The sequence below is a fragment of the Culex pipiens genome, chromosome 2, assembly GCF_016801865.2.
Source record: "Culex pipiens pallens isolate TS chromosome 2, TS_CPP_V2, whole genome shotgun sequence".
In the NCBI taxonomy this organism is placed as follows: Eukaryota; Metazoa; Arthropoda; class Insecta; order Diptera; family Culicidae; genus Culex; species Culex pipiens.
In genome coordinates this window covers 132,670,936-132,687,047 of record NC_068938.1, presented here as the reverse complement: position 1 = coordinate 132,687,047, position 16,112 = coordinate 132,670,936, and the positions used below count along the sequence as shown (strand labels likewise).

Here is a 16,112-nt window from a genome sequence, read left to right as displayed (position 1 = left end):
GTTCAAGGTAAGTCACCTGCAATGGAACAATACAAAAACATGATGTTTTACTAGAAAAGTATTGATTTTCGTAGAGTGTCTCATTGTTCCGCACCTGTCTCATTGTTCCTGCCAAGTGCGTCTACAATGAGACAGTTGGATAGCTCTGGTTGTAGAGGTCGGATCGATCTCATATTTTGATCAATGTTAGAACACATTAAAAGAAAGAAAATGCAACAAAAAGCTCATTAAAACATGCTGATGAAAAAAATACAAAAATCGTTGAAAGTTGAAAACCAAAAGTGTCTCATTGATGACTACCCTACCCTACTTTTCGGTTGGAAATTCAATTTTACATTAAAAAATTTCTTAACTATTAACTCGGCGGCAGATTTTTGAGCATGTTTCTCTATGGCTCAAAAGTTGCGGATTTTTGTCCCCTAAAACATATGAAAAACTCTCGAAAATAAAAAAAATACATATTTTGGAAAATTGAGTTTTTGTGAAAAAAAGTAATTTTTTTTTCCTTGTACCTATTTCCTTCTCCATAGTCCTCAACAATACCTAGATCTTTGCCGAAGACACCAAACTGATCAAAAAATTTACTCAAAAGTTACAGCTGTTTGAATATGTACGTATTATTTTTGTATGGACAGCTGCCAAAATTGTATGGAGACTTGTATGGGTGAACCAATGTCACAAAATAGATTACGTGGTCATAGAGAAGGCCTCCACATAGTTTGAGCCAAATCAAAAGATACAAAAAATAAAAATGGTCGAAATCGGCCGATTTTGTAGAGAGTTGCTCACAATACTTTTATCGGGAAAGTTTTAGAGAATTTTCTCAATTTTAACACTGTTGTGTGGTCATATTTTGGATTTCTGTGTAAAATTATCATTTAAACCAAAAATATGACCAAAAATCGATTTTATAACACTTTGACTCAATTCTGAGGGCAGATTCAGATTCAGCGCGAACAATTACATTGAAAAACATTTATTTGGACAATTTTCAAATTTCGTTAGGGTGGTCCCATATGGTTTTCCCTTGATAATTAGACTTTTTCAAATAAAAATATCTCGAGTTTAAAGAAAAACACCCAAGAGATTTTGTCAACGTTTGTAGTGCTAAATCTCCTCTTTCAAATGAAATCTGGTGCTTAAAATTTGGCTTGCGCCTTTTCGAGATAGTTAAGTTTAAAATTTGTATCATTTTTATCATAAAATGGCTGTAACTGTTGACCCTTAAGCCCAAATTGACTTGTCAAAAATAAAAATGTTGGATTTGTAGAGCTCTCAAAGTGCCCTAAACATCACCTTTTTTTAAAAGTTAACCCTGATTTGCTACGTTCAAAAAACTGATTTTTTAAGGTTTGGTCAGATGCTTTCTATGAATTTGGTCGCAGAAGGCGTAGATTACGAGATAAAATTTGTGTGCCATCGACAAATTTGGTTGGAATTATGAGCTCAAAAATTTTCTAAGAGACAAAAAAATATCCCTGAAATGTTATATTTTAAAAATCACCCTAATTTTCAACCAAATCAAAAGTTGCCCCTTTTCATTTGCAACAACTCTTCTGCGGACACCAAAGCTCCACCATTTCAAAGCTTCACCATTCTTCGGAAAAACTATTTTCCACTCAATTTTGAGATCTGGACCACTTTGAACTGGTAGGCAGTTGGACTCAGAATCCAAAGGTCGTCAGTTCGAATCCCGGGGTGGATGGAAGCTAAGGTTTAAAAATAGGTTTGCAATTGCCTCAACAATTAAATCATCGGACATCTAGTTTCGAGGAGAAATCTCGCAATCGAGAACGCCAAGGCAATGCTGTAGAGCGAATAATTTATTTGAGGAACAACAATTTACCATATTTGCAAAGGACCATCTAACAAAAAAAAACTTTTTTACTATTATTAATAATTTTATTAAATAAGCTGGCACCACTTCTTTTCACGAAGGCGAAAATCCATTTGTAGACCGAAACTCGCTGGCAGTAACTCAATCTACACAATTGCTTATAAAAAAGAAACAAATATAACAATCGCTGTTGGCTCAACGTTTCCACCCTTCTACTTTATAACCTTCTCACTCTCTCTCTCTACACATTTCGAGGAAAAGCTCTAAAGTGGCTCAATATTCGGCAAAGTGAAGAATAAACCGCTCACGATTTTGCATTTTCCAGCTTCCTAGAGAGCATCACTTTTTTGAAAGAACAAGAAGAAACTGCTACGTTCTTCCTCTTCTTTTTCCAGCGAGTCAGGAGTGGAGATAATAAAGAAAAACTCGCTGCCATCAATTTCTCGAAGGAGTATCAATTTTTGATTGCTTTGCTAATAAAATATTCAACGCAATCAAGCATTTTGCTTCGGTTTTGCCCCCCTCCTCCGAGCACTGAGATGATTCCTTTTTTCCCTGTCTGTGTCAACGGGGGGAAAAGAAGGAAAAATATGTTACGCGCGTTGACAGCCGTCGTGTGAGAGGATGAAAATCACGAGTAAATATGAACGCAGACACGTCGAATGGTGTCAGAGAGCCGTTTGACTTAATGTCTCCGAGGAATGACACTTTGGCGAGGAAAAGTCAATACGAAAGCTTTTGCATGATTGAACAGAGAGTCGAGAGTGAGAAAGAGTCTGCCTTTGGGCAGGGATTTTGGGGATATTGTTTCCCGAACACAAATTGGAAACACACTGATTTGTATTATTGATTTTTTTTAATGTTCTAGAAGTTTAGAAAAAAAAAGAAATTATTTTGTATAAAGCTAAGTTGGTATACATTTTCGCCTGTAATTTCGATGCTAGCTTTTCAAATATCTCTATGTGAAAAAAGTGTTACTGAGTTGGCATCGCAATTTGAAAAGACAATAACGAACTAACGTCATGATTCGAATTCCCGGACGCTTCGAAACCCGGACACTTCATCTTGTTTTATCAATTATTTGGATATAAGTTCGCATTATGGATGTCAAAACTGTGTAATTTGATGAATTCCAGCATCAACTTTCATTTAGAGTTTGTTTGAACGCTGTGGTTAATGCCAAAACAATTAAATAAAATAAAATTATAAGTTTACCAAAAATGCGAAACATTTCACTTGAAATATGTCATAGGCGTTCGAAGCACCGGGAAGACAAAGCAGAAATTTATGATTTCGATTTCGTCAAATTCTAGCAAATTTTTATATAAACTATCGATTGTTTTGATGTTAACAGCTTATTTGAGACCTAAAGTTTGTCATTCACTAACATTTCAGTAAAAATTTGTGCGGTTCATAAGTAAAATCGAGTGTCCGGAATTCGAAGCAAAAGTGTCCGGATTTCGAATCAGCTTTTATCAGTGTCCGGGATTCGAAGCACAACAAGTCATTTTAATTTTAAAATTCTGATGAAAAATTGTTAGAAAAGGCATATTTTGCATGAATTTTCTTGAAACTGACAGTTTATACTACATCCTGATGATATTTCTACATTTCCAACTTATTACATGATTTTTTGCCAGCTATAACAAAAATAATATGCTACTAAGTGTCCGGATTTCGAATCATGACGTTATTACAGCAGAAACTCCGATTTAAAAATTTCATGCAAAAGAATGCACATCATCTTTGTGAAAAAATAATATTATATCACCAATATAGTTTAATGTTTCTACAGAAAAAAGGCATCTGTCAGGATTCAAACTCAACAGTCACAGAGAAGACTGGCGCCTTAGCCCGCACGGCTATCAGACCGATGAAGAATTGTCAGGATAAAAGCCTATGTGAGTTTGACATTTTGGTCAAGTAGGTTTCCCAAACTGATGGGCTACATATTGCTGGGTGTAATATTATATGAAATTTCCACACCTTATTATTTTTTATTTTTTGGTGTGTATGTATTGTTAACTTTGACATTATAATTAACATGACGGTAAGTCAACTGGGTACACTTTCGAACTCGACCTTCACCGATTTGGACCAAACTTGGAGGGATCGTTCATCTATCGATAGTTATCATAAATTTCAAGTTTGGGGCCGATTAGACCATCCCTCCATTGTTGGCACCGCCCTCTTTTTGACGAAAACTTTTTTTCTTTTGCTCGTAACTTTCCAACTATTAGAAAAAAAACTATTGAGAAAAAAATAGGAACACGAAAAAAAATTGCAGATTTTTTAATCAACTTTTGCCTTCCTCACCTTACTGAGGAAAGGCTATAAAATCACTCAAAAAACGAAATTCTTAATTTCACCTCCTTGACCCACCTTCATGTATACATATCGACTCAGAATCAAATTTTGAGCAAATGTCTGTGTGTGTGGTGGGATGATGATCAAAAAAATTTGCACTGGGTTATCTCGGCACTGGGTTACCTGATTTGGACCGTTTTGGCCTCATTTGATCCGTCTTGGGGTCCCATAAGTCGCTATTGAAAATGATAAAGTTAAGTTAAGTAATTCAAAAGTTATGCTAAAAAAACGAATTAAACAAAAGTTCGGAAGATTATAAAAAGGGTGGTTTTTGTAAGAAACCTCGTCATGTTATACATTTTTAGAAAGGTATTCAAAAGACCTTTCAAACGAGTTCAATAGATTGCGGATCTGACAACCCTATCAAAAGTTATAAGCACTTGAGTGTTTTTTATGAACTTTTTGGAGGCCGGATCTCAGATATTTTGACAAAAACGTTGTCCGGATCTATCATGCGACCTGTCGTTGGATAGGGAATCAAAAGACCTTTCCAACGAGTTCAATAGATTGCTGATCTGACAACCCTATCAAAAGTTATAAGCACTTAAGTGTTATTTATGAACTTTGAGGAGGCCGGATCTCAGATATTACCTAGCATTACACTCAACATATGAGGAAGGCACCAACCACCTAATGGTGGATTAAGTAACGTTTTTTTTTTACAAAAACTCAATTTCCCAAAATACGTATTTTATGATTTTCGAAATTTTTTTATATGTTTTAGGGGACAAAACCCCGCAACTTTTGAGCTATAGAGAAACATGGTCAAAAAGTTTGCCGCCCAGTTGCAATTTTTGGAAAAATAGTGATTTTTGGACAAAAACGAAATTTCATGCAAAAACAAATTTGACATAATTTTTTAATGTAAAATTGAATATATTTTTTTCGAAAAGAGCCGAGGTCGAATCTTTAATGTCTCTTAGACAATTTTATAGCAAATTTTCAGAACTTAAAAAAGAATACTTTTAGAAATGGTCAAATATTTTGCTAAAATCAAACTTTCGGTGGCTATATATTGAAAACAGTGCCTTTTATCAAAAAATCTGTAAAATACTTTTCGATTGCAATTTTACATAAATAAATTACGTCAAATTTGTTTTTGCATAAAATTTTGTTTTTTTTTTCCAAAAATCAATATTTAAAAAAAAAATCATTACTCGGTGGCAGATTTTTAGACCATGTTACTCAATGGCTCAAAAGTTGCGGGTTTTTGTCCCCTAAAACATTAAAAAAAATCTCGAAAATAAAAAAAATACGTACTTTTTGAAATTGAGTTTTTGTGAAAAATATGTTAATTAAAGCATTGGCAATTTTTTTTCCGTGTACACTCATCCCTCATATTCGGAACAGTTTACAGATCGGCCAATGTTCAATAAGTCATATAAAATTGATAATTGGACATAATGATTTGCGTTTACCTTCATGTGAAAGCTTTTCTTGCGATCTTTCGATTGATGTATAGACCGGCTGTACATTTTTACGATTTATATCAAGTTTTCGAAGAAAAACATTGACCATTGAAATCCACAAATTCGGAACACTTTTTTCTTACGATGTAAACAAACTTTTTTTTCTCTCCAGGTGTACATATTTTTTGCAAAATAATGACTTTGCACTCTGAAACCAATAGAACTCATGGTTAGTGATGTTTTATGAATGGTCTGATAACTTTTTTGTGAAAATATCAGTTAAATTCAGGTGTTCCACAATTGTGGGAGACACATTAACATCCCACAATCATGGAACGGGCAATTTGGAGGCAGTATTTTGCTGCTCTGGATAAAAAAGTCTTGAAATGCAGTTTTTGTTTGAAAAGTATTACTTTTACTGGTGAAATAGCAAGAGAATGTCCAAATAAAGGCCTTAAAAATAGCAGGGTCGGCAGAAAAGTTGCATTTTGCATTCTATTGACAAATTAACACAAAAGTGTTCCGAATTTGTGGGTGTTCCGAATATGTGGGATGACTGTACCTATTTTTTCGCAATAGTCCTCAACAATATCTACAACTTTGCCGAAGACACCAAATTGATCAGAAAATTCATTCAAAAGTTACAGCTGTTTTAATATGTACGTATCATTTTTGTATGGACAGCTGTCAAAATTGTATGGAGACTTGTATGGGTGAACCAATGATACAAAATAGCTTATTTGGTCATAGAGAAGGCCCCCAGAAAGTTTGAGCCAAATGAAAAAATACAAAAAAAAATAAAAATGGTCGAAATCGGCCGATTTCGTAGAGAGTTGCTCTGTTTTAAATCACAAACGGCAAATAAACAATATTGGAAGGCATTTGAGGGTTGATATATTATGTCTTATGAACTCCAGAAAAATCCAGAAAATAGTCTTCTGGTCTTATAATTGAAAAGTTGTGAGCAAAAGAAAGATTTTTTGAAAATCGACATAAAAGAGGGCGGTGCCAAAAATAGAGAGGCGGCACCAAACATGGGATTTCTGTTAACTATCGATACATGAACGTTTCCTCCAAGTTTGGTTCAAAACGGTGATAATCGTTAAATGTTTACTCAGTTGACTTAGAACCCATAGAATAATTTTCGTTTAGATTTTCCCAAGGATTTTTCCTAGTTAGCATAGCATTTTGTCTTTTTAAACTTTTCAAAATTTTATGAAAAGTTCTTTTTGAGGTACTTTGAACATTTTTCTACCACGGTCAGTATGATTCTAAACAATTCCGTACGTATCTTAATTGTACTCTTCATTTTGCGGAAAAATCTCAAACCTATCAAAGTCACTCCGGCTATCAAAGTCACCCCGTTTTACCGTACGACAACTGGCCAAAGGGATTTCAGGTCAGAACGCGTTTGACACACGTACATGCCCAATTGGGTACTAAAGCCATGTACCAATTTTTAAGTACAACGGTAAAAAACACGATCAAAAACCATTTCTGATCACTTTTTTTCATTTTAATGCAAAAAATAATAATGACAAGACAACATTTTTTCGATGGATCAACTATGGTCCCCTTGGAACGAGCTGTCAAGTAGGAACTTTTCTGTCAAGAAGGACCGCGAGGTTAATTTTTCAAAATTGATTTAAAAATCCATTTTAAACACTTTGTGGTCGTACAAAAGGTACAATATACTCAGAAAAATAAGCTTTATCGCTGTAAAAATTAATATCAGCAATCTAAGCTTCATTTTAGGACCCAATTACCGTTAACATTTGTTTTAATAACTCGGGACCCCGACAATCAAATTTGTTTACGTTGCGTGCTCTTTTTATTTGTTTATTCAAGGTTAAGCCAATCAAACCTTTCAAATAAAAATCTTCCTTTTTTTAGAAGTTTTAGCGGGAAATCAACATAAATACAAACAGATTTACTGAAATGTTAGTTAATCCAATTTTAGTAAAAAAAAAGTCAAAATTTTCAAAGCGTAAGTAAAAAAACTCTTTAAGAAACGTAGTGTAAACGAGAATATTGTCTGTAAACTTTTAGGTTTTATGAATCAACGATTTTTTTTAAACATAATCCCAGAACCTTAAAAATTTTACAAAACTTCTTTGGAATACGTGGAGAATTTCCCTCATCCCCTTGAAATCAACACTTTCCTTGTTCATTTTTCCTTACCCGGCTAGTTTTAGCTGCACTTTGTGAATGTACCATAGCTATTCCCAAGTAACATTTTTTTCCAGGAGTTCTACAAGAGCTCTTCAAGATAGCTACAGCATAGCAGTTTGGGCCGCGGTAGGATAAAATATTCTTCAAAACTTCTTCAGGAGTTTGGAAGAGTACTTGAAGAGAGTTTTATCCTACCGCGGTCCAAACTGCTATGCTGTAGCTATCTTGAAGAGCTCTTGTAGAACTCCTGGAAAAAATGTTACCTGGGATTTGTAACTTGAATCTTTTAAACTTCAATATAAAAAGTTGATTTTTTTCATGTGCTCTATCTTTGTTAACTGTACCGAGAATGAAAGTTTGGCAACCCTGCCCTAATCCCCTTTAGAGACTTAAAAAAGAAAAAAAGGCAATATAAAATAAATAAATATTCAAAAAGCCAATCGATTCCCTCTCGCGCGCTTGCCATAATCTCCCAAACCCCGGGCCCAGAATCCAATTCAAATTTTGCCTCCTCGTGGCATCTGCCGGAGGGGCTCAGGGAATCTTCTTCTTTTTCCTCCCATAACTCACCTTGTTCGGATATCCGTTGTATCGGAGCAGCTTCTTGCAGCACTTGCCGCGGCTCTCGAAGTAAATCTCCGACGGCGGCCGCGGGGGAATTCGGCGGCTTATCGCGCAGCAGCCGACGTTGGTGGGCGAGGCGGGCGGGTGGAGCAGGGTGGCCGGAAGTGGCGGGTTTCCGCCGTCTATCGTGGCAATTGTGGCCGTGTTGGAGCCGTGCTTAAACTCCATCCCGGGCGGTGGCGCCGGAGGTGGTGGTGACGGGCCGTGATGTCTGAGAGGGAGAGGAGAGAAAATGGGGTATTTTTTAAGATCTTTGCTTGAAATTTGGATTTTGAAATTGTAGTTTAAAGTGATCAAAAACACAACCCAAACAAATTCAGATTCAGGTACACATTTCTAGCTTCCAGAACTACAAACTAACTTTCGTCCTCGAAACATTCCCACAGTTGAAAAGGAAAGAGAAAGTTTTCTTTAAAATGTGTCCCATTTACAACTGCAACTTTCAAGTTTTTTTTCTAGAAGTTTTATTTTATTCCATTCCTTGAAGTCCACCTAGCCAAAGCGACTTCCTGTCCTCGCAGCAGAAGACATCCTGCTCACATATGTGGCCTTTATTTTCCTTTTTTTCGGTCAGCTAATCCAATCTGTTACCCCAGTTCACAGCCATGACCATGACGAACGACGCTCGAACCCCCCCGGAAGCCACACATAAAAAGGGCAACAACAGCTCGACATTGCTCCATAATAGCGCCAAAACATCGGGGTTGGTCGGTCAGCAGAGGTTTGGCGAGGAGGCCAGCTGATGGGAAATTGTATGTACTCACGACGACGCCAAGGCACAAACGACATCTCTTCTGCCATTCCAGGGGAAGTTGTAGCGAAGTCGAAGCTAGCAACAGCAGCATGTGTGCATCGTCAAGAAAAATTTGCATATAAATAAGTTATACTCCGCAGCACACAGAAAGAGAGACGCACACACACGTGTCACTCTGGCAGTGACTTGTTTTTTTTTATCTGGGTTAGGGGATGTCGTCAAAGGACGCAATTCTAATAATCTTTCAAAATATAAAAATACAAAAATATAAAAATACAAAAATACAAAAATACAAAAATACAAAAATACAAATATACAAATATACAAAAATACAAAAATACAAAAATACAAAAATACAAAAATACAAAAATACAAAAATACAAAAATACAAAAATACAAAAATACAAAAATACAAAAATACAAAAATACAAAAATACAAAAATACAAAAATACAAAAATACAAAAATACAAAAATACAAAAATACAAAAATACAAAAATACAAAAATACAAAAATACAAAAATACAAAAATACAAAAATACAAAAATACAAAAATACAAAATACAAAAATACAAAAATACAAAAATACAAAAATACAAAAATACAAAAATACAAAAATACAAAAATACAAAAATACAAAAATACAAAAATACAAAAATACAAAAATACAAAAATACAAAAATACAAAAATACAAAATACAAAAATACAAAAATACAAAAATACAAAATACAAAAATACAAAAATACAAAAATACAAAAATACAAAAATACAAAAATACAAAAATACAAAAATACAAAAATACAAAAATACAAAAATACAAAAATACAAAAATACAAAAATACAAAAATACAAAAATACAAAAATACAAAAATACAAAAATACAAAATACAAAAATACAAAAATACAAAAATACAAAAATACAAAAATACAAAAATACAAAAATACAAAAATACAAAAATACAAAAATACAAAAATACAAAAATACAAAAATACAAAAATACAAAAATACAAAAATACAAAATACAAAAATACAAAAATACAAAAATACAAAAATACAAAAATACAAAAATACAAAAATACAAAAATACAAAAATACAAAAATACAAAAATACAAAAATACAAAAATACAAAAATACAAAAATACAAAAATACAAAAATACAAAAATACAAAAATACAAAAATACAAAAATACAAAAATACAAAAATACAAAAATACAAAAATACAAAAATACAAAAATACAAAAATACAAAAATACAAAAATACAAAAATACAAAAATACAAAAAAATATATACAAATTCTTGGAAATTTGGAAATTTAGAAATTTGTATATTGGGAAGTTGGGATATTGGGAAATTTGGAAATTTGGAAAATTGGAAATTTGGAAAATTGGAAATTTGGAAATTTGGAAATTTGGAAATTTGGAATTTAGGAAATTTGGAAATTTGGAAATTTGTATATTGGGAAGTTGGGATATTGGGAAATTTGGAAATTTGGAATTTTGGAAATTTGAAAATTTGGAATTTTGGAAATTTGGAAATTTGGAAATTTGGAAATTTGGAAATTTGGAAATTTGGAAATTTGGAAGTTTGGAAATTGGGAAATTTGGAAATTTGGATATTTGGAAATTTTTAAATTTGTAAATTTGTAAATTTGTAAATTTGTAAATTTGGAAATTTGGAAAATTGGAAATTTGTAAATTTGGAAATTTGGAAATTTGGAAATTTGGAAATTTGGAAATTTGGAAATTTGGAAATTTGGAAATTTGTAAATTTGTAAATTTGTAAATTTGTAAATTTGTAAATTTGTAAATTTGTAAATTTGTAAATTTGTAAATTTGGAAATTTGGAAATTTGGAAATTTGGAAATTTAAAAATTTTTAATTTTGGAAATTTGGAAGTTTGGAAATTTGGAAATTGGGAAATTTGGAAATTTGGATGATTGGAAATTTTTAAATGTGGAAATGTGGAAATTTGGAAAATTGGAAATTTGGAAATTTGGATATTTGGAAATTTGGAAATTTGGAAATTTGGAAATTTGGAAATTTGGAAATTTTGAAATTTCGAAGTTGGGAAATTTGGTAATTTCAAAGTTTGGAATTTTGGAGTTTTTTTTCAATTTGGAAATTTGGAAATTTTTTATTTAGAATTTGGACATTTGGATATTTCGATATTTGGACATTTGGTTATTTGGACATTTGGACATTTGGAAATTTTGAAATTTCGAAGTTGGGAAATTTGGTAATTTCAAAATTTGGAATTTTGGAGTTTTTTTTTCAATTTGGAAATTTGGAAATTTTGTATTTAGAATTTGGACATTTGGATATTTCGATATTTGGACATTTGGACATTTGGACATTTGGACATTTGGACATTTGGACATTTGGACATTTGGACATTTGGACATTTGGACATTTGGACATTTGGACATTTTGACATTTGGACATTTGGACATTTGGACATTTGAACATTTGGACATTTGGACATTTGGACATTTGGACATTTGGACATTTGGACATTTGGACATTTGGACATTTGGACATTTGGACATTTGGACATTTGGACATTTGGACATTGTGACATTTGGACATTTGAACTAATGGCCATTTGGACATTTGGACATTTGGACATTTGGACATTTGGACATTTAGGACGCCTAGTTAATCAGGATGTTTAAACAATTGGAACGCCTAGATATTGGTTGTTTCAGAAAATTGGAGATATTTGATATATGTATAGACAACTGGGTCTCGTGGCGCAGGGGTAGCGGCTTCGGCTGCCGATCCCGATGATGCTATGAGACGCGGGTTCGATTCCCGCCTTATCCACTGAGCTTCTATCGGATGGTGAAGTAAAAGGTCGGTCCCGTTTTCTCCTGTCTCGTCAGAGGCGCTGCTGGAGCAGAAATCCCACGTTAGAGGAAGGCCATGCCCCGGGGGGCGTAGTGCCAATAGTTTCATAGACCACTGGAGCGCCTACATCTTTAAGCGGTATACGCACTTCGGAAGGAATCGGTCAAGAAAAATTTCAAATGGGCAACAGCGGCAGAGCAAGCAAGCCAGGGAGGGTGAAGAAAAGCCCCAAGAAATCACTCCCTCTCCTTTGTTCTGCTGTTCGTAAAGCTGTTTCTTGACCCCTTTCCTTCCGATCAGTGTACTAGCCTTTAACAAGTTGAGACAGCTTTTATCATGGGACGCCCATATACTTAAGATGCTCAGAACCTTGAGTAAAATATTTTTTTAAATTATCAATACTGAGATATACAGATAATCGTGGTGCTTAGACTTTTGGGATACCCGCTCCAATAGTCTAGGGTACACAGGTGTCTAGGCGTCCCAGATATGTGGTCATCCTAAATAAACAAGTAAAAGTAAACAAGTAAGCAAACACTTCTTTTGCCAACTACACCTTCTATGGACGACCCATCAGCTTCAACTCCAGCCAACCAGGATCAAGCTTCTTTCCCTGAAATTTCGTGCCACTGCTCCCCAAGGGACTCTTTCTCGAAAGAAAGAGGGAATGAAATTTTCGTTTTTCTTAGCTTTTCCTCTCCAGCGTTGACCATATATGTTTAGCATGAATCTACTAACATACCAACGCATACGCTCACTAAAGTCAAGCTCGTCGTCAGTGTTTTATTTTCTCGATTCACTCTTCCTTGTTTGCCATTTTCTGGCGCCATGATACAGTTATTCCGGGGCAAGTGGAGTACTGCACGCCATCGTGGAGCAGCAGCCCTTTGGGGGGCATTTTTGGCTGATTGAACCTTAATGTCGTTTCGGGGTTGACATGGAAAATAACGAAATTTCGCTATCTTTACCATTTTGAGAAGGGTCTTTACGCAGCAAAAGTCAAAGTTGACACCGCGCCATCTATCTTTTGGGGACACGAGGCCATGTTTGCGCCAGAATGTAGGCACCCACACGTCGACGTCATTTCCCGGAAACACTTTGCATCTTCATAATTAATCATTCCGACGTCGGTCGGTTGGCGCCATAAGTCGTCGCTGCATATATCACCGTCATATCAGCATGCTGCGCAGACATTCGCCACAGACAGACGCAGATTTGTGTGTGAGTGGGAGGAACAGTTTTGCGAAATAAAAGTTATTTTTTAATGGAATTAAGTGTGGAGTGCATATTTAAGGCACAAACACATTTCGCCACCAGCTTTGGACGCGGCAAACACGTCGTCAAATTCCGTTGTCGTCTGGTGGAACAATATTAAAATTAAGGATATTGCATACATTTGGGAGGGGAGAGGGGGGAGGGGCGCCTGGATGCAGACCGGAAGAACGTGTGCGATTCCCGTCCAGACATGCGATAACGCGTGACAGACTTATGTTGGATTTTGGCTTGGTTGGTTGGTGGGTTGGACTCTGATGGTGAGAAGAACCTGCTCTCCTGTGCTTCACTGTTGTGGTAGTCGCTCTAAATAAAGCGTTATGCAAATACGGACATGTCAGTCCGTTTCAGGAGTGAAGAGGAGTGGTGGGTGACTGGCAGGAAGTTTTGTGGCAGTCAACTGAACAGGACTGTGTTGGATGAGGTTTAACATTTTCTGGTGTGGCACAGGTCAGCAGGACGTGACTGGGAGCAATAAACTAAGCTGATCATATTTTTGGTGAGGCTGATGTTTCTGACAACGTTTTACTTTCAAGGAAAAATTAGATACAAATGCAAATTTCTAACAAAAAAAGAGAATGTCACGGTTTTCATAGAATTTTCCTACAACTTCTTTTGCCTTTATTTTAAATCCTTGAGTTTAACTTGTTGCGTTCAAGTGCTTTAAATGTATTTTAATATACAATCTATGAAACTTGTTAAACAAAAAAAAACTAAAAATATAATCAATTTTTTCTTCACCAAAATAGTCGTTTCTCTAACTTTTTTAAAATGTAAAACAATAATGAGAACATAGTTTTATAAAAAAAAGTCATCATAATTACAACAAGATGAAAATCTGGCATAACAAGCTCTTCAAGCTTAACCCCTCTACAACCCAACCCCGCTTTTAGACGGGTTTCGATTTAAAAAATCGCCATAAATTCATTTTTCAACTAATTTTTGATCCTTAAAATGCACTGGAAAGAAGAACTCTTAAATTTTTAGAAAATTTATGAGTTGGAAGTTTTACTTGTTTTATGTAACTTTGTCAATGTTTTTAAAAATGTATTTTTTCTGGGGTCAAATTTGGCTGTGTTTGTTACTAACATTTCCTATATTTAAAATAAAAAGAAGTATGCAGTAATTTTTCTAGTGTCCCAAACTAACTGCAAAACATGACAAAATTCATAGGCGAAATGAAATAATAGGAGGTGGCAGAATAGGCCAAATTCTACCAAAAACAAACATAAACTAAACAAGATAAATGCAAATTAAAATACTAAAAATGAAACAAGAAAAACATAAAACAAGCGAAGTAAAGGGAAAAATAAAAAAAAATCGAAAAAAAAATGGGCAGTAGAAGGATAATACTGTTTCTTGGGTTATAGGCAATCTAGATTAGCATTAAACTTTTATGGATTACCGAGGATAGAGTTGGGTAATTCTCTACCAACTCACACGAAATCGGGAAAAGTTGCCCCGACCCCTCTTCGATTTGTGTGAAACTTTGGCCCAAGGGGTAACTTTTGTCCCTGATCACGAATCCGAGGTCCGTTTTTTGATATCTCGTGACGGAGGGGCGGTACGACCTCTTCCATTTTTGAACAAGCGAAAAAAGAGGTGTTTTTCAATAATTTGCAGCCTGAAACGGTGTTGAGATAGAAATTTGGTGTCAAAGGGACTTTTATGTAAAATTAGACGCCCGATTTAATGGCGTACTCAGAATTCCAAAAAAACGTATTATTCATCGAAAAAAACACTAAAAAAGTTTTAAAAATTCTCCCATTTTATGGGAAATTTAATGTACTTTTCGAATCTTCATTGACCCAAAAGGGTCATGTTTTCAATTTCAATTTCGTGTTTTTTCTAACTTTGCAGGGTTATTTTTTAAATGTAACAATGTTCTACAAAGTTGTAGAACAGATAATTACAAAAAAATTGATTTACAGGCATAAGGGGTTTGCTTATAAACATAACGAATTATTGCGATTTTACGAAAAAAAGTTTTGAAAAAGCAAACTTTGTAGAACATTGTTACGCTCTAAAAAATAACGCTGCAATGTTAGAAAAAAACAATAAATTTTAAAATGAAATCTTTTGTTCTAAATGAAAAAATGACCCTTCTGGGTCAATGTAGATTCGAAAAGTACATTAAAGTTTCCATAAAATGATATGTTTCAAATTTGTTTACAGTCGAGTAACGGAAAATGGGAGAATTTTTTAATTTTTTTTTAGTGTTTTTTCGATGAAAAATACGTTTTTTTCGGAATTCTGAGTACGCCATCAAATCGGGCGTCTAATTTTACATAAAAGTCCCTTTGACACCAAATTTCTATCTCATCACCGTTTCAGGCTGCAAATTATTGAAAAACACCTCTTTTTTCGCATGTTCAAAAATGGAAGGGGTCGTACCGCCCCTCCATCACAAGATATCAAAAAACGGACCTCGGATTCGTGATCAGGGACAAAAGTTACCCCTTAGGACAAAGTTTCACGCAAATCGAAGAGGGGTCGGGGCAACTGCTGTGTGAGTTGGCGGAGAATTACCCATATGGTAAATCCTGACCAAATACCCAACCCTACTAACAAGTTTTCCAGGGTTTCTGGCACTTGTGGAGTGTAAGCACAGGGTAAACCAGCTGCCCTAGTAGCAATCCGTTATAACTAACATTCCTATCCCTTAAAAACTGACAAACTGACAAACTGACATGGCGGGCGCCGTTGGTGGCCAATGGCTGTTACCTATTCGCAACTGATCTAGTTTTGGCAATCATGGTGTTTTATCTTTTCAGCGCGCTCATACATGCTGTTGATAAGGCAAACATCACTAGATCGTTGAAGCCTA

At 34.7% G+C, this 16,112-nt stretch overlaps 1 protein-coding gene across 2 annotated transcripts in view; it reads right to left on the bottom strand.

Annotated features, from left to right (window-relative positions):
• Positions 1 to 16,112, bottom strand: part of LOC120425007 (uncharacterized) — a 157,116-nt gene that overhangs the window by 93,036 nt on the left and 47,968 nt on the right. For both annotated transcript variants that reach the window (XM_052708584.1, XM_039589382.2), the window contains one exon: positions 8,356 to 8,620. In XM_052708584.1, coding sequence (XP_052564544.1) covers positions 8,356 to 8,577 — 222 coding nt within the window. In that variant the 5' untranslated portion in view covers positions 8,578 to 8,620. The remainder of the gene's footprint in view (positions 1 to 8,355; positions 8,621 to 16,112) is intronic.